The sequence below is a fragment of the Lagopus leucura genome, unplaced genomic scaffold, assembly GCF_019238085.1.
Source record: "Lagopus leucura isolate 7727_CA_CO unplaced genomic scaffold, USGS_WTPT01 Super-Scaffold_100052, whole genome shotgun sequence".
NCBI lineage: Eukaryota > Metazoa > Chordata > Aves > Galliformes > Phasianidae > Lagopus > Lagopus leucura.
In genome coordinates, this window is record NW_024962298.1 from 200,202 (window position 1) to 218,434 (window position 18,233).

An 18,233-nucleotide genomic window follows, 5' to 3' on the forward strand; every position below is an offset into this window, starting at 1 on the left:
AAAAGGGACTTGCTGAATTGTCATGGTGCAGTGTAGGAATATCTGGGAGATCTGTGTAACCCCATATTTCTTGGTAATGCAGCTCATCCAAAATGATGTTAGCATTTGGATACTCACCTACAATGCTGTTAGTCACCCATAATGCTGGAACAAGTGGGCAAAGGCCATATTTAGTGGAAAACCCTATTTTGGAGTCATATCCAAGTTTGGTATTCCTGTGCATGGAAAGCCAGTGGCAGCGTTATATCATTTGTGGTTTAAAACAAATATAACCTATGCTGTTTATGGCTGGGAATCCCTTTGTTCAGTCAGGTGTTGGCTGAGGATTTGAAGGTTCACGTCCCATCGATGACATTTGCTCTGCATTCAGGGTCTTTGCGTAAAGTGATGTGGTATGGCATCACAAGAAAGACTGGTTCCAAGGAGGTCATCAAGCATTTGCAAGGACATAAACTGAGAAGTGACAGAGAGATCTTTAAATGCAAATTTAGCACATCTGGGGGCATCTGCCTGCATGCTGTGGATGTTCCCCTTGTGTCCAATGCTCGGTTTTGTTTGGATAGGACAATGTGAGTGCAGAGAAGCGACTGGTTTAAATGTTTCTGTAAGGACGCGCTTATTCCTATTAACTGAGTTGGCAGAGCTTAAGGTCTTTGTGCTGCAGATGATGAATGGTGAACCTACAGTTGGGGCTACCTGGTCCTGCTTCAGCAGAAGGGCCGTGTCAGGCCAGGAGGTATCTCCTGACAGAGCTTGGCCAGTGATGGGCTCCCGTACGGACCCCATTTCCTTCCCACAGCCTGAAGTCTGTACTCAAATACTGCTGACGGATGGCAGCAGTAGACACCACAAGAGGGAGCTGACAGTATGGTCTGTAGATCATGGGATCGCAGAATTATTTAGTTTGGATAAGACCTCTAAGGCAATCAAGTCCATCCATTAATTCAGCACTGACGAGTCTGCCACTAAACCTCGTTCCTGAGCACGATGTCTGTGCACCTTTTAAATACTTCCGAGGACGGTGCCTCCTAGGGCAGCCAGCTCCAGCTCATTCCTCATCCTTTCTAGTTGCAGATTGCTTCTTCCAAGGACCCAGAGGCAAATGCAGCACACAGAGATGACATCGTGTCTGACGGTGCTTCTACTGATGTCGTGGAGCTTGGGTGGTAAGAGCAGTTTCTGGGAAAGGTGTCCAAGGGTAGAGCCTGGATCCAACGGAGTTTCATGGGGTGGTTTATCAGAGGCAAGATGATTCATTTTGTGAGGAGATGAGAAAAGGGAGCAAGGTCCTGAGTCTGTGGAGTCTGCAGTCTTGGAGACTCCTCCATTGCTCTGAGTGCACAGCTTGTAACCAGGAAATGGAGCTTCTTCCTAGGGTGATGAACATTAACAGAGGTAAAACAAGGTGCATGCTTATTGGAATAGGTGGATTGTTAATACACAGTGCAAAGAGGAGAGCATAACCACAGGTGGTGAGAAGGAAGGGAGGACTTTTGTCACAGAGAGAAGAAAATGAAAATCACTTGAGAGCAGACTGGTGGGAGCCAGAAATCATATGCATTGATTTAGAAACATCAGGATCCCAAGCATTAATTTCTACTTCACACATAGATTATTCCTCAAAAGAGGGCAGAACTCCTCAAAATACCTGTTTGTACTGAAGGTTTCAGACAGATCGTGGGGAAAACAGAACAGCGTAATATAATTTTATAGTGGAAACGCTCTTTCCATGCATTATTTTGCTGCTCACCACGTGGGTTCGTCTCTTCCAGGAGCCCAGAAGAACATCAGCTGGGAGGTGCAGCGCTATGATGGCTGGTACAACAACCTGCAGCACCACAGCCGCGGCTCCGTGGGTGCGTGTCAGGGCTGGGATGGCAGTGGAGGGTGGGGGCAGGTGATGCTTCGACAAGGGGACTGAGAGAGAAAGCCTTTCCCACTCGAGCCTGAGCCCAGGTAGATCACTAGATGCACCTGGCAGCCACGCGGGTCTGGATCAGGGCAGAGCGGAGCTGTGCAGCGTGGGGCTGTTCAAAATGTCTGAGGCTGGGGGACACGGCTGTTCGCAGCTGATGATCAGGGATCCCAGGGCTGGGAAAAAGACATCTTTGGAGACAGACCTGTAGAAAATTAGCCCAAAGCAAAACCAGCAAATTCAGGATTTCTCCCACCTTTAGGATTCTCTAGCAAATGAATACCACCATGCTGGTGGAGGACCTTTTGAAACCAACATTGGGTGCAAAGTCAGGGTGTTTCTCATCTTATCCTTTGTCTCTGTGCCCCTCTGGCTGTTCCCTCCCGCTTCCCGCAGTGCGAGCAGTCCCGTACTTACAACACAGGATTGCACAGTCAATGCAGGCAGCTTGATATCACTCCAGTTACCACATGCAGCACACCACTGGGCTCCCAATAAAGCAAAGGCATTGCAGAGGGAGAAGGGAAGGACAACAGGAAGGGAACATGCCCACACAGGATCCCTCTTCATTTTTTAAGGACTGATCCCAGTGTTGCAAGCAATGCTGGGAGTCGGCCTTGGTACCAAAAGTGCCTGCATCCTCCCGTCTCTTTCTTCTTGTGCCTCCACGCTGTGGCTGTTCCCTGCTGCTGGGTGCCGTTGGACCCATGCTCTGGTGTCACAGGTTCCCGGTTGCTGCGTCTCCTGCCAGCCAACTACGCAGACGGTGTCTACCAGGCCCTGCAGGAGCCCCATGTACCCAACGCTCGCCAACTCAGCAACGCAGTGGCACGGGGACCTTCTGGGCTGCCCTCCCAGAGGAACACAACTGTGCTGGCTGTCTTCTTTGGTAAGAGCTGGAAACTGCCAAGGGGGGGAAGACATTTGTTTTTTATGCCCCTTGATGGCACATCAAAGCTCTCCTCACACCCACCGCTTCAGAGCGAGCCCACATCCTAAAGATAGAACCTTGCTTATTGTCCTACCAGAATGCTGTCCATCTGTCATATGAGCTAGGCATGAATTTTTGGTGACCTTTGACAAATACTGATATTTGTCACTTAGAAACTTCCTCGTTTGTTTTAGCAGTAGAGTTATCTGATGGTAGAACAACTGACAGAGCTGATAAGAGCTGCGTGGTGAGTGGTTGCTGGGCAGAAGTGCTACAAGCACTTCAGAGCAGTTTCTTTTGTTGCTCCAGATGGGTCTGGAGTCCCTGGGAGCTGCTGGCTCACTGAGGAAGCAGGCTGAACTTGTCAAAGAAATGGAGACAAATTAGTTTCATGCAGCTCAAGGTTCTCACAGGTCTCCAGATGGCTTAATGAGGGTGCTCAGTGCTGAGATGAGCCATTGGAGGGGTAGACGTTGGTGTGGTACCATTCAGCTTCTCTCTGGAGCCAGATTTTCCCATCCCACTAGAACTCAAACAAGCCAAGAGTCACTGAGCTCAACCTCAGCAGCAACTATTGGTCTTGAAGGCCATCAGCAAGGGGGAGTTCAGGGAAGTAATGGCTGAGCCCCACTCCAGGTAGAATAGTGGCCTGCAGATGGTCTTTGAACTGCTGGCTGAGTTTCTCCACCCTGGTCCCCCGAATACCCTTTCCTCACTCATGAGGTCCAACCAGGAGTGCCTGGAGCATCATCTATTCCAGGTGCTGGTCACAGTCATCCCAACGACTGCCCATGCTTGGCTCTCTGGCAGGTTTCCATGTGCTCTCAGACATCCTGGGGACAGAGAAACCTGGCTGTCCTGCTGAGTTCCTGAACATCCGCATCCCGGAGGGGGACCCCGTGTTTGACCCTGCAGGCACTGGAGATATTGTCCTGCCCTTCCAGCGTATCCACTGGGCACTGGAGACAGGGCAGAGCCCCAATAGCCCCCGAGAACAGGTAGGAGATTGCATTTCCTTTACTTTCAGCTAAATTCATCTTCCTCTGGAGTTCGGGTTTATGGCATTTCCAAAGAAAAGTGCAACACTTTTTCAGGTGCCTGCAGTAACAAAGTGCAAATGAACCCAAAGCACAGCATGCAAGGTACTGGTTTTCATGAAGCAATAACTGGTTGCTCAAGATTAATGATTTTTTTTGCCAGAAGAAAACTTGGTTACTCTAGATCCACCTAATTTTAATGCGCATTTGAGTGTCTTGTATGCTTTAAAGAGAGCAGAAGAGAAAGTGCAAAGGAGAAATTTTCAATCTTCCTTGGCTGTTGGAGTTTTTATTGCATCAAAATTAGCATAGGTAAGTCTTGCTGGTATTGGAGAAGAGCAGTCTCTGGCTGATGAAATAAATACAACCAGAACCTTTTAATGAGATCAAAGAGTTTCAGTACCAGATTTCTACACTCAGTCCACTCTAGGTGATCAGTAATTAAGACATGTAATTTAGGCAACTCTTTAATAATGTGTCACAAAAATGAGCTGGTTCTGTCATAAGGCTACAAAGCTTCTGGATTTCCACAGAAGTCTCCATGTTCTGCAGCGCTGGATGCATTCCAAAGTCAATGTGCTGTGGGTTTATTTATTTTTTTTCATTCTGGAGTATTTCCCAACCAAAATTGCTGAAGCAAAACCGCCCTGCCCTAAACCTTTCACATGACAAAGCATGATGAGACCAGATCAGCAGGTCACGTTTTCAGCAGTTTCAAGCCTCAGAAGAATGAAAACTCCAGCATGCTTTCAAAAGATAAAGCATTCCTGCAGGAATTAGTCCATCAGATTGCATGGGGATTGGCTGTGATTGTATTTGCACCCTGGTAATTCTTGCTAAAACAGAGGATGGGACGGCTTGTAAGATCAGACAGGTCAGGATGCGACTTTTCAGATGTCTTGCACCTTTTGACACCCATTGTGCTCACCCCAGACCAACGAGGTGACAGGCTGGCTGGATGGCAGTTCCATCTATGGCCCTTCGCATTCCTGGAGTGATGCCCTGCGGACCTTCTCAAAGGGACAGCTGGCAGCAGGACCCGGAGGGCACGTCCCCAGGGAGACAGATGGGAAGGTCCCCATGTGGAAAGCTCTGGATCCATCCACCGGACAGGGCGGCCCTCGTGGGATCTATGGTAAGGGGCAATCTGCAGCTTCCTTAGTGGTTGTCTCATGGCCACCCCAGCTGTGGGAGACAAGGTAGCATCCTGGCCTGAGGGAAAGGAAGATGTGCTGTGAACTGAAGGTACTGTGTCCCCAGAAGGCACTGGGTCATTTCCCAGAGGCTGGCAGGTACTCATGCCTCAGATTCGAGGCAATCTCCTGTTGGGAAAGGGGATACAGACAATAAGAACCGACTCAGCTTGCTTTGAATTCCTTACTTGCCCGACCCCTGCTCTGTGCTTTGGGCCTGTGCTGCCCGTTTGCTCACATCCACAGTGAGAAACAGTGAGGAGAAAAGAGCAGGGGGCAAGAGAGGCTGGGGTTCAACCAATGGGGCTGGGGACTTAACCACAGACATGCCAAGCTCGTGGGTCAGAGGAGGAAGGGAAGGCATGGGTGCCTCCATCCCCCTCTGATGTCTCTGGTGGCTCTTGCAGACCTGGGGAATGCCTGGGGGAATGAGAACCGCTTCCTGCAGGCCATAAGCATCGCTTGGTTTCGATACCACAACTACCTGGCTGCAGAGCTGGCCAAGGATCACCCTAGCTGGTCTGATGAGGATATCTTCCAGCACGCTCGCAAGAGGGTCATTGCCACCTTCCAGGTGAGGGATGGGACCTTGTGGTCCCCAATGTTCTCCCCGATCTTGTCCCTGACCTGGCTCCCTGTGCTGCAGAGCATTGTGCTGTACGAGTGGCTGCCGGCCCTGCTGGGGACACCTGTTCAAACATACGCAGGTGAGAGTCACAATGGGCAATGGGGTGAGGGAGTTTGGGGTGAGGGCCTCCTTTTCCTCCATCCTGGGTGCTGGATCCAGCCATTACTGCCTTGCTGCAGGTTACCAGCAGCACCTGGACCCCAGCCTCTCACCAGAGTTTGTGGCAGTAGCAAGGATGTTCCTTGCCACCATGGTGCCACCAGGTGTCTACAAGAGGTAGGAGAAGCATGATGCCCAGAAAGAGGACACCCAATCTTGAGACATGGCTGGGGATAATCCCTGCTTGGCCCCAGCCTGGGGACATCCCTGGCCAGGGACTAAGTGCCCAGCCCTTCTCTGATGTCTTAGGGACCCCAGCTGCCATTTACGAAATGTGTCCAGCTCCAGTGATCCATTCCCAGCAGTGCGGCTCTGCAACAGCTACTGGAGCAGAGAGGTATGGAGAAGGATTCCAAGCATGTGGTAGAAGTTCTGTTTCCCCGTGGACTGTCTTTTCCTTGGGAGGAGTCGTTTCCCACAAAGGGAAGGGACCCACTGTACCTTCAGCTGATGAGGTCGGAGATGTGAGGACAATCTGTTCTGGGCACAGAGTCAAAGCAATCTGCAGAGCAGTTACTGCTGTGGGACTGCTGGACTGGAGCTGCTCTGCCTCTTATCCCCTTCTTTGGGGTCATTTTCTAGCTTGATCCATATTGGATCCTGTTCAGCTCTGGTGGTGGCGGCAGGATCACTTTCATGCTAACAGCTTCTGGTCTTGTGCCCCAAGGCTCTGCAGGAGGACACGTGTGCCATGACCAGAAAAATCCACTGGTTGCTTGGGTTGGTGGTGCACTTACCCTGCCTGGGCTTCATTCAGCGCTTGATATTATGGAGGACTGAACAGGGGGTGAAAGGATAATTGGGCACAAAGTAAGCAAGGAGAGTGAGATCCTCCTCATCCAGACATACCAGATGCCTTCTTTAGGCTCAGCAGGCTCAGACCTCGAGGTTGAGGTGACACAGAGGAGATGAACCTGGAAGACCCATAGGTCCTCTTTGTCCTTTGGGTGCTGGGTTCAGGGCGTTGGGGCCTCCTTACATCCTTCAGTCTGTGAGAAACCACCTCATCTTCCCTCAGAGCACTGGGATGCAGCAGGAAGATGTAGATGATCTCCTGCTGGGGATGAGCTCGCAGATTGCGGAACGGGAAGACAGCATCGTGGTGGAAGATCTCCAAGGTCGGCACCCAGAGCACATCCAGTCCCATGCAGGGCATACTGATTACAGCCCTGGGGCTTTCATCACAAGAGCGTGGCGCCGGTCCCCATGTTCAGCATGGCCTGTGGCAGAGACGAGGCCTGCCAGGCACCCAGGGCTGTTGAGGTTGCCATGTTAGCTCTGCCATAGCATCTCAGTGATTTGATTCCACCTCTAGATTACTGGTATGGACCTCTGAAGTACTCCCGCACCGACTACGTGGCCAGCTGGCTGCAGCGTGGCCGGGACCTCGGCCTGCCCACCTACAACCAGGCTCTGGAGCGATTCGGGTTGCAGCCTCTGCAGGACTGGGCAAACTTTGCCCCACACTCTCAGCAAAAGGTACTGGGAAGCTGGTTTGGGTGCAGAAAGCACGTTGTGTGTTGGAGCACCTCGGGGCCGTCCAAGCAGTGGGTGGCTTCTCCAGCAGTGTGGGGAGGGGGTCGTAGCACCTTGCTGAGCTCCCTCCCAGCCCATGGGCACGGGACGTCGGGGAAATCCACATTCCTTGCTCCTCCTGGGGCTCACTAGGATTTTCTGCCCAGGTCCTGGAGGTTGCTGCCCTGTACGCTAACAACACGGCCCGGCTGGAGCTGCTCCCTGGAGGCATGTTGGAAGGTGACAGTCCCCTCTTCAGTGCCATCATCCTGGACCAGTTTGTGCGCCTGCGTGATGGCGACAGGTTCTGGTTTGAGAACACCAAAAATGGGTAAATGCCTCTTCCCCCTCATAACACACAGCAGAGATGGAGAAGCCATCCTCCATCTCCCTTAGCTCATAAAACTGTAGGGAGCAAGCCCCGGCTGCTACTGGTCATGTCTGTGGGGTTAAGCAGTGGCACCCCAGGACCACCACTTGGCTCCACATCATTTCACCAGGCTGTTCACGGCGAAGGAGGCCGAGGAGATCCGTAACACCACGTTCCGTGATGTCCTGGCTGCAGTCACCTACTCACAGCAGGCAGAGCTGCAGAGCAATGTGTTTGTCTGGAGCGAGGGTGAGTGCTCCGTCCTGCACTGAGCTGGGACGCAGGATAGGGATGCAGAACATGTGAAATGCAATGGCTGTTTGTAAACAAGGCCGGCAGGACTGATGTTGAAAGTGGGCTGAAGCCCAGGCATGAGCGCTGCATGACTCCTGCAAGGATTCCCAGGTCCCAGAAATGCTCTTGATGCCCTGAAATGTTCTGGGGTTAAGGCTTGGTCTCTGCCTACCCTACATTGTGTCACTCTCCTTACTGGCATGTTCTTTATCTCTTTTATATGCATGAGCACACAGGTCAGTACAATAAATGTGAAGGACCTAAAAGCATTTTATCTGGCACACACTCCAGCCCTTGCAAGATGTTTTGGTTCTTCTGACATGCACTTGCAATTGCTCCCTGGGTTGTACAGGCTAGACAAGCAAAGGCTACAAACCTCGGTTTGCAAAGGGTTCTTTCTCAGCCCATCCCTTGGGAGAGGTGGTGGTGTTGAGCTCCCCAGAGTATGAGACCAGTTCTGCACATGGTCTGATGTGATGTGCCAAGGTTCAGCCTTGAAAACAAACCTTGCCCCTCAAGATCGCAAGCATTCCAGTTTTGCATTGCTCCCTGGGTTACTTGGCAATGAACTCCAAGCAGCATCTCAGCTGGAGGTTCATGGAGATGATGGAGGTTGGAAAGGTAAAAGCCCTGTGACTCTCACAGCCTGTCTTCCCCGATGCAGGAGACCCGTGCCCCCAGCCCCAGCAGCTGACAGCTCAACTCCTGGCCAACTGCACACCCATGACCGTGTTGGATTACTTTGAAGGCAGTGGTGCAGGCTTTGGCATCATCATCGTTGTCCTGTGCTGCTTGCCTTTAGGTTTGCCTCTCCAATTCTTTACCTATCTCCTCTTCTACCAAAGAAAGCACAGGAAAGGAACTTTGTGGTACCTCATGCCTCTCTCTCCCATGTGTCCCCAGTGAGTCTCTTTGTTGCTTGGATCATTGCCATTCTCCGAAAGAGAGATTTCAAGAAGCTGCAGAAGAAGAAGAAGGCCAGCGTGCGGAGGGAGGTGACCGGCGAGGCGTTACACGGTGAAGTAGCATTTCCGATCCTTTGGTGGTGCCTGGTGATGCTGCTGAAGTCAGCACACATTGAGCTCCATGTCTGTATTCTTGCATATCTTGAGCTCTGTGGCTGGGAGATCATTCTTCCCTTTGTATGTTTGGTCTCTCAGCAGATGCGCTGCCAGCAGTTAGGGAATATCATCAAGCCCAAATAAAATGCAAGACTAGAATGAATTTTACAAATTGGATGAGAGAGGGACAGCTTAACTCTGGCACAGCTAAGACTCAGGCACGCTTGTACCATGGCATCAGTGATGGCAGTTATTGCAGCAAAGTCAGGCTATGCGATAGAAAACTTAAGGTGACCTGTAGTGTATTTTCTGTTCCCCATCTGCTATGTGCAGCACTGACAGGAAATAATGAAGGCTTTCCATCCCTTGTTGCAAACCCAATGCTGTCACTCCAGTGAAGGGGTGAAGGAGGTGCTAGGTTGATTAGAAGCACGAGAACATGTTTCTAACTGAATGCTGTGCTATTTCCCATCAGCCATGGAATGGTACGGTCCCAAGACAGAGAGCTCCCTTGTCCACATCCAGCTCCAAGCTGACAAAGTGCTCAAAGTGCTGGATGGGAGAGGGTTGCTGCTCCGGAGTGTCAACCTTAAAGCCCAGCAAAGGGTGGAGGTGATCCTCTCCAGCAACAAAGGGAACAAAGCTCTGCTGCTAAAGAGCCCCAAGGAGTATGACCTGGTGAGTGCCACGATGCCTGGAGAGAGCCTCCTCTGGGCCCTCCACCATCCTTGCATACATACTGCACCATTTGGAGCCTCTGCCGCCCACAGCCATTTGTTGGGATCTTCTGCAGGTGCTGTTGTTCAGCGAGGAGGCAGAGAGAAGCAGCTTCCTTGGAAAGCTCCAAGATTACTTGAAAACGAGCTGCCTTGAGCTGCACGTGTCTGAGATGAAGGAGCAAAGCCTGCTGAAACGAGCAGTCACCCAGGAGCAGAGGAAACAAATTCTGGAGACTTTCTTCAGGCACCTGTTTGCTCAGGTATGCAGAAGTGTGGCAGGCTCTGATGCATTGCAGAAAGTATTTCTGTATTGACTGAGCAATGAATGATGCTGCTGTTGGCCTCCGTAGCCAACGGCAAGCCACACACAAGGAAGCTGCCAATAATTTGAGGACCAAGGGACTTTTTCCCTTGTAGAAAACAAAGGAAGTTTGTAGTGGTGACGTGAATGTTTAGAGTTGCGAAGAGATGTTTGGATGATGGAACTGTGGTTTCCATCATGTGGAGGAGAAGCATGGGGTGTCCCGTGCCAAAGCCAACATCTCTGTGCAAAAGGTCGAGCAGGTGAGCACCAGCCTTCTGTCCCAGAAATGCTCACGAGTTTCCTTTTGTGGGACACAACCTGCAGATGCTGGACATCAACAAGACTGATGCTGGAGAGCTCAACTTTGAGTCTTCACAGAAAGCAAAGGAGTCCCTGACATGTGAGCTGAGCAGGGCTGAGTTTGCCGAGGCCCTTGGGCTCAAAGCCAACTCCATGTTTGTGGACTCCATGTTCTCCCTGGCTGACAAGGATGGCAACGGCTACATCTCCTTCAGGGAGTTCCTGGACATCTTGGTGGTCTTCATGAAAGGTGGGAGCTGGTGGTTGGTGTCTTCACCTGTTGCCCAAAGTCCTGTTTCTGGACTCAGAGTGAAAAACAAGATCCATCCAACTGGTCTACCTGTAGACACAATTAAAATTCTTTTCGCTTTTGACAGCTCAGCTTGAGTTGTGAGACAGTGACGATGTAGTGATATTTTCTGTGAGACTGTTCATGAGGGGAGCTATCTTAAAGCAGCAATTTGCTGAACTGTCACCTCCAATATACAACTCTGCTCCATCTCCCTAAACGACCAAGGAAAAAAGGGATTTGCAGGTGGAGGTGGTGAATGCCAGATTCAGTCACTGCAGCTCCCAGAAAAAAATCTTGGCTTGAAAAAGCATGTTCTGGGTTTGCACAATAATGCACAACAAAGAATGCATAGATACCCATTTCTTCACTGCACTCTTGAGAAAGTCAAGCTGGAGTGCAACACAAGGGTCTGAAGATGAGTTCAGTTACCATTCAGACTGAGCAGCAGAGTGATTTTACTCTCTTCAGGGCTGGATGAGACTTCACTGGTGCATGTCCGGACTCTTGAAGACAATGTCTGAAAGCAAGTGTGCTGGTGAAAGCAGGATCTTGCTCTTACTTTCTCTTCTGTGCCACCAGGGTCCTCAGAGGAGAAGTCCAAGTTGATGTTCAGGATGTATGACATTGATGAGAATGGGTTTCTCTCCAAGGAGGAATTTCTGAGGATGCTCAGGTACTTCTCCTCAGCTCAGTAGTGATTTTCATGATGTCTGCAGTTACAGGCGTCTGCACAAGCAGCTCACAGCTTCAGTGCTTCAGTCCCCAAGGAAGCTACATGAGAGCCTGTGGGCTCAACACTCGTAACCAGGAGCCCATTTCTACTGTGAGATTTGACTGGGGCTCTGCCCCATGTTATTGCAAGGACTCAAACTATGGTCTCATCTCTCCTCCTTGCTCCAGGTCCTTCATTGAGATATCCAACAACTGCTTGTCCAGAGAGCAGGCGGAGCAGGTGACAGAGTCCATGTTCCAGGCCTCGGGGTTTCAGGACAGGGATGAGCTGACATGGGAGGACTTCCACTACATGCTACGGGACCATGACAACGAACTTCGTCTCACCCAGCTCTGCATCAGAGGTCAGTGGGGGAGTGGATGAGAGCTCTGGGTCACCTCTGTTGGCCTGGAGGGGATGGGTAGCATCTAACTCAAAGCTCCCAAATCTTGTCCCATCCCAAATCAGTCTCTCCAACTAACAACCATTGCGTCTCTTGCACTGTAAATGGCCATTTTGTTCTTTTGGCTTCTGAAAGGCGTCCCTGAGGTGTTCAAGCAAAATGTACACAACCGTGTCTCCTTCATCAAGAAAGAGCCCAGAGGGTAAGTGCTTTCACTGGTCCTGCTGCCACTTCTGTTTCTGCCACTGGGCACATCCATCCTTCACCTCAGCTTCTCCAGCAAATGCTCCTGAAATGCTTTGCTTTTGGAGTGAATCCATCCACTGTACCAAGCAGCTAGAGTTCATGCAAGCAGGGAGGAGTGGGATGGCTTCTCAGCTGAGTCTGAGATGGAAAGCATCCATGGGGCAGCAATGGGGAAAATTTTGGAAAGGCCAAACTTGCTGCTGACTGACCCACAAGGACAGCTTCAGTCAGTATGTCTCTCCCTCTTTCTGGCAGAACCACCTCAGACAGGGAGGACCCAAACCAGGGCATGGTGGCCCACTGCGTGGATCGAGAAGGGCATGAGCTGAGGAAGAGACCAGGCAGAAAGTGAGTAAGCTCATCCCCTTGTTGGGTTTCTCACATCTCTGTGTAGCACATAGGTCAAGTGATGCTGCTGGGAAGAGTAATGCATTGGGGAGGGGATGCAGGAGCAGATCTGCTGGAGATGCTCAGCCCCAGCAGGCAAACCAAGCCCTTACTGAGCACCTCCAGTGAGGACAGTGCAGGTCTGGCTGCTTTCCTTCTACTGCTGGGGGTGTGGGAATATCTCTCTGAAAATAAATAAATAAAGAAGTGGACAACTTTGGAGACCATGACAGTGGGATTTTGGGCTGTATGCCTCACCCACAGAGAGGAGCACTGCAGTCCCTTGGAACTGTGCTGATTCACACATGGGCTGCCTGCAGGCGTTGCCAGAGAGCCTGCAGTCCTCACTGCTGTGGCAAATACTTCCACAAAGCAGCAGTTAAATGGCTGGTTTTTATGGCCAGGAGTAATATATTTTTCATAATAGCCTGGTTTCCCTTAACAATGTCAAGGACTTTCGCTATTCTGTAATGTTTATGGAGGTTTGAATATAAAAATGCAAATTATCTTTTACAGTCCCTATCTACAGTTTCATTTGTGAGTCACACGACCTGCTGAGCTGCTGCTGTTGTCTTTCAAGTAGACCAACCAGTGACCTGAGGTCACCCACTGACCCCGTGTCCTGTGGGTCACTGCAGCAATGGGTGTGCAGAGTTGGTTGCAGGGACGAAGACCCAAATCTAGGCACTGCAGCACGCTACACAGACCAGGAGGACCCTGTTGATTATATCCATTGTTCTTGTTCTTCACAAGGGCGAATCAGTACCAGCTGCATCTATACACTGAAGCACAACGGAAGAAGTATCAGCAGAACAAAGTTCAGCAGAAGATCCAGGAGTTCAAGCGTTTCATTGAAAATTACCGGCGTCACATTGTCTGCGTGGTTCTGTTCTCTGCCATCACCGCCGGCTTGTTTGTAGAGAGAGCATACTGTGAGTGGCCCTGCAGCCCCACGTGCTCCTTTGGAGGAGCTGCCTGTTGCACGGGGCGTGCTGCAAAAGGTCTTTGGGCGATGGCGCTGGTCCTCGCGAGGAATAACTGTAGAATTACTGGGGTCAGATGAGACCTGTGGAGGGTCAGAGCAAAGGCAATTTCAAAGCTAAAGGTCTCTTGTCTGGAGGAAGCCTGAGGAGCTCTGAAGTTGGGGATGTCACCACCTCACTGCGTGTGGGCCAATGTTTGTGATCATCTTCCCTGTGTTCTTGTTTTATGTCTAACTTGAATTTCCTTTTGTGAAACTCATGCAGTTGCTTCTCATCCTTTCACTATGCAGCTCTGAAAAAGAATTTGGCTTTGTCTCATCTGTAAAATCCACCAAAAGGTTTCAGATAGCAACAAGGTCCCCCCCCTTCCTACCATCCTCTAGCCTGACCATTTCCTTCACCCTCTCCCCTACATAACGTATCCCAACTCCCGCCCGTCCTGGTGGATTTTCCTGGACTTGCTCTAGTTTGTTGATACCTCTTACATTGAGATGTCCAACTTTGGACATAAGGTGCAGATTCAAAATGCCCAACAGAGAGCAAACGCCTCCCTGGAGCTCCAAGGACACCCTGTCACCCAGCAGCAGCATACCAGGGTCTGACACAGCAAATCATGCCTCTGTTCCCATGCAAGCCCATCTGGATGACATTTCCTTGGTTACAAACACAAGTGGCTGTCCCTGTGGAGCAGAAAGGGGCACTGTCTCCATCACTAGGCCCATCGTGACATCCGCTCTGCTTTCTTCCCCTACCAGACTACGCCTTCGCATCCCCCAGCACTGGAATTGCACAGACCACCTTTGTGGGGATCATCATCTCGCGAGGATCGGCTGCCTGCATCTCCTTCCTGTACTCCTACATCCTGCTCACCATGTGCCGCAACCTCATCACCGTCCTGCGGGAGACATTCCTCAACTGCTACATCCCCTTCGATGCTGCTGTGGATTTCCACCGCTGGATTGCCATGGCAGCCCTGATTTTCTCAGGTAGGTGGGCTGCTGGGGTGTGGGGCAAGAGGATCAGACAACCATGGCATGGCAGGAGAAGGTGAGAAGCTTGAAGACACCAGAGAAGATGAGGAATCACCACGTCCTTGGTCACATAAGTGAGGTCTGTCACATCTCCATCCACAGCAGTGGTAATGCTGTTCTCTCCCTTCTTCTCTCCTTATAGTGCTCCACACTGCAGGTCACATAGTGAACGTCTACATCTTTTCAGTCATGCCTCTTAGTGTGTTGTCCTGCCTCTTTTCCAGTGTCTTTATGAATGATGGGTAGGTGAAATTTAAAGTGCAGTCAAGGGAGACCATCCTGGACATAGAAGGGAATGGAAATGCAAGCCAGGAGTTTGGTTTCTCCCAGGGCTGGCAATGCCATGGGGCAATTTCTTGTCCCTCTAGATCACAGCTCCCTCAGAAGTATTACTGGTGGTTCTTCCAGACCATTCCAGGTGAGAACACGCAGCAGGGCCCAGCCCCAATGGAGCCCCAGTGGGGCAGCCCTGATCGCCTCCCAATCCTTCCTTTCGCAGGCATGACAGGAGTGCTGCTGCTCATCATTCTGGCCGTGATGTACATCTTCGCCACCCACCATTTCCGCCGTGTCAGCTTCCAGGCCTTCTGGATCACCCACCATCTCTATGTGCTGCTCTATGTGCTGGTAGAGGTCATGGGATAGGAGAGGGGGATGATGCTTATGGACTGCAACCACGTGAGAGGTCCCTAGGGACCTGGTGGCCTCAGTTCCAGCTCCCTGCTGCTGCTGAGCTGCCACCAACCCAGTAATGGCAGCGCCGAGTGCCGTGCTGATGGTGGCCATCCCCTTTCCTTGTCCAGGTTGTCATCCATGGCAGTTATGCTCTGGTCCAGCAGCCCCGCTTCCACATCTATTTCATCATCCCAGCTCTCATCTATGGTGCAGACAAGCTGCTCAGCCTGAGCAGGAAGAAGGTGGAGATCAGCGTGGTGAAAGCTGAGCTCCTGCCATCAGGTACTGCTTCCCTCTGGCTGTGCCGTGCCAGGTCAACTCAGGCCCTTTACAAGAGGATGGAGGCTGCAGGGGTGGAGGAAAAACATCTATGCAAGGGCTGGGTTTTATGGAGTATTCCATGGTGGCAGTTTACAACCCCGGTGCTACACAGGTACCTGTGGCCCCAGAAATTGGCTTGCTGGTGGCTCTAGTACCTCCGACAGGGAGCCATGTCCCATTGCAAGCACTGCACTGTGCTTCCCTCACAACTAGGGAAACTGAAGCAAAGAGCTCAGGCCATCCCACCCATACCCCAGCCTCTCCAGTGTGCTCTCAAGCTGTCCCACCCACCATTAGCAGAGTTTGAATGCTCTTTCCTTAAGCCTTTCTACCAATCGACAAAGGAAAAAATGAAGTCATAGAATGATAGACTTGTTTGAGGTGGAAGGGTCCCTTGAAGGCCATCAGTCCAAGTCACTGCACTGAACAGAGACATCCACAGCTCCATCAGGTGCTCAGAGCCGGTCCCCTTCCCCTCCCCAGGTGTCACTCACCTCCGCTTCCAGCGGCCACAGGACTTTGACTACAAGTCTGGGCAGTGGGTGCGCATTGCCTGCATGGCCCTGGGCACCACGGAGTACCACCCCTTCACACTGACCTCAGCCCCACACGAGGACACGCTGAGCCTGCACATCCGTGCCGTGGGGCCCTGGACCACCCGCCTGCGGGAGCTCTACTCCCCTGAGAGCCTGGCCGTCCTCGGCAAGCTGCCCAAGGTGAGGTGTCCCTCCAGGGATGGGATTCACAGTGCTGGCAGGGGAGAGTTACTGTGGGTGTTAGGGGAAGGTTCTGCACCAAAGGGTGGTGGGCTTAGAATGGGCTGCCCAGGGCAGAGGCATGGCCCTGAGCTGCTGGAGCTCCGAAAGCATTTGGGCAATGACATAAGCTTAGGGTTTTGGGTGGTCCTGTGCGGAGCCAGAGGTAAGGCTTAATGATCCTGTGGATCCATTCCACGTGGGCATATTCTGTGATTCTGTGAGCCCTGAAGGTGACCAATCCCTGGGCAAGTGGAGGATGTAGACGCTGTACCGATTGCTGGCTCCTTTCTAGCTCTATCTGGATGGACCCTTCGGGGAGGGCCACCAGGAGTGGCACAAGTTTGAGGTGTCAGTGCTGGTGGGAGGAGGCATTGGGGTGACACCTTTTGCATCCATCCTCAAAGACCTGGTCTTCAAGTCATCCATCAACTCCAAGCTGATGTGTAAGAAGGTAAGATGAAACACCTGGAGGGCAAGAGCCCTCCTGAGATACCTTCACCTGGTGTTGGCATCTTTGGCAGTCAAATCCCCCACAGCCTTACAGGGAAGAGCGCCACGCATGTGTGAGAGGTCCTAGTCCCAAGCTGAGCCTCACCCCTGACTTCCACAGATCTATTTCATCTGGGTGACGCGCACGCAGCGGCAGTTTGAGTGGCTGGCGGACATCATCCGCGAGGTGGAGGAGGCAGACAGGAACGAGCTGGTGTCTGTGCACATCTACATCACACAGCTGGCTGAGAAGTTCGACCTGCGCACCACCATGCTGGTGAGTCCCATGCCGGGAGCAGCTGTGGAGCGGACGCCATGCTTTGGTGGCCTGTCTGACATGCACGGGTCTCTCTTGCAGTACATCTGTGAGCGGCACTTCCAGAAGGTGCTGAACAAGAGTCTGTTCACGGGGCTGCGCTCCATCACCCATTTCGGCCGCCCCCCATTCGTACCCTTCTTCGACTCGCTGCAGGAGGTGCATCCCGAGGTCAGTCCACCGAGCTGCTTGGGGATGGGATGGGGGCACCCACCTGCAGGCGGGAGGGACTACGATGTCCCCAGTCCCAGCCTCTCCCCAAGGCCCTGGAGACCTCGGTGGTGTAAGAGGAGGGCAGGAAGGGCATCAACCCCCACGCTGCTGTAGCTGCTCAGGGAGGTGATAACCCACGAGCAGGTGGGCTGGGGGAAAACTGCCGCTGACCCTTTTGGCCCCTCCTCCCCAGGTGCACAAGATCGGGGTGTTCAGCTGTGGCCCGCCTGGGATGACGAAGAGCGTGGAAAAGGCTTGTCAGCAGCTGAACAAGAAGGACCAGGCCTACTTTGCACATCACTATGAGAATTTCTGACCCTGCTCCCCTGCCGTTTTACTCCTGTGTGCTGCAGTCTTTGTGGGAAAGGTGTGTTCGACCTCAGCATCCATGCAAGCCAGGCCTTGGGTGGTCATGCTCCCATGCTCCCACCCGCTTGCTACTCCTAGAAGAAATGCGCCTGTGATGGTGAGCCCAGCACACAGCACCGCCTTCCCGGTACGTCCTGTGCAGGAAACCCAGTGCTGGATTCAAACCCAGCTCTGCCACCTTAATCCTGCAATCAGAGGTTGGCTCTGAACAACTTTTGGAATGTTGGCAGAACCCAAATTCACAGCACTTTGCCTACAGACCCAGGAATCAGGTCACGAGGAGGCAGCGAGCTCTCTTCTCCTGCAAATGGGCTCGGCTTCCCTAATGCACTCATTTGTGCCTGCTCATGAGTGATCTGAGCCTCCCCCAGGTCTGCTTAGGGCCTGTGTTTGCACTGGCTTCTTTCAGCAGCATCACCATCCTCTGATCAAGGATTATTTATGCCTGTTTAATTAATGCCTGGCTATGCATCGCTGGGCTGCGGCTCTCCTGGGCTATGAATGAGCAATAGGATTTCATCTTTGCTTAAATAAAGCTGATTGAAGTATTAAATCATTTTATTGCCTTCTGTGCTGAGTCTTGGTCACCTGCAGACTTGCAGTACTTGTAGC

At 51.8% G+C, this 18,233-nt stretch overlaps 1 protein-coding gene across 1 annotated transcript; it reads left to right on the forward strand.

The window, feature by feature from the left end:
- Positions 1-1,102: 1,102 nt before the first annotated feature.
- On the forward strand, positions 1,103-18,151 carry DUOX2 (dual oxidase 2). The gene is made up of 33 exons (XM_042885703.1): positions 1,103-1,166; positions 1,773-1,856; positions 2,640-2,804; positions 3,657-3,844; positions 4,817-5,018; positions 5,484-5,650; positions 5,723-5,783; positions 5,884-5,980; positions 6,113-6,200; positions 6,882-6,981; positions 7,179-7,342; positions 7,546-7,709; positions 7,879-7,997; positions 8,707-8,844; positions 8,946-9,059; positions 9,579-9,781; positions 9,897-10,082; positions 10,451-10,676; positions 11,298-11,391; positions 11,619-11,794; positions 11,969-12,035; positions 12,335-12,427; positions 13,220-13,398; positions 14,205-14,435; positions 14,623-14,722; positions 14,849-14,898; positions 14,980-15,107; positions 15,284-15,437; positions 15,960-16,192; positions 16,527-16,685; positions 16,845-17,000; positions 17,082-17,210; positions 17,446-18,151. Exons 1-33 carry the CDS (start codon positions 1,103-1,105, stop codon positions 17,566-17,568), a joined length of 4,602 nt encoding a protein of 1,533 aa, XP_042741637.1. The 3' UTR covers positions 17,569-18,151.
- The last annotated feature ends 82 nt before the right edge of the window (positions 18,152-18,233 follow it).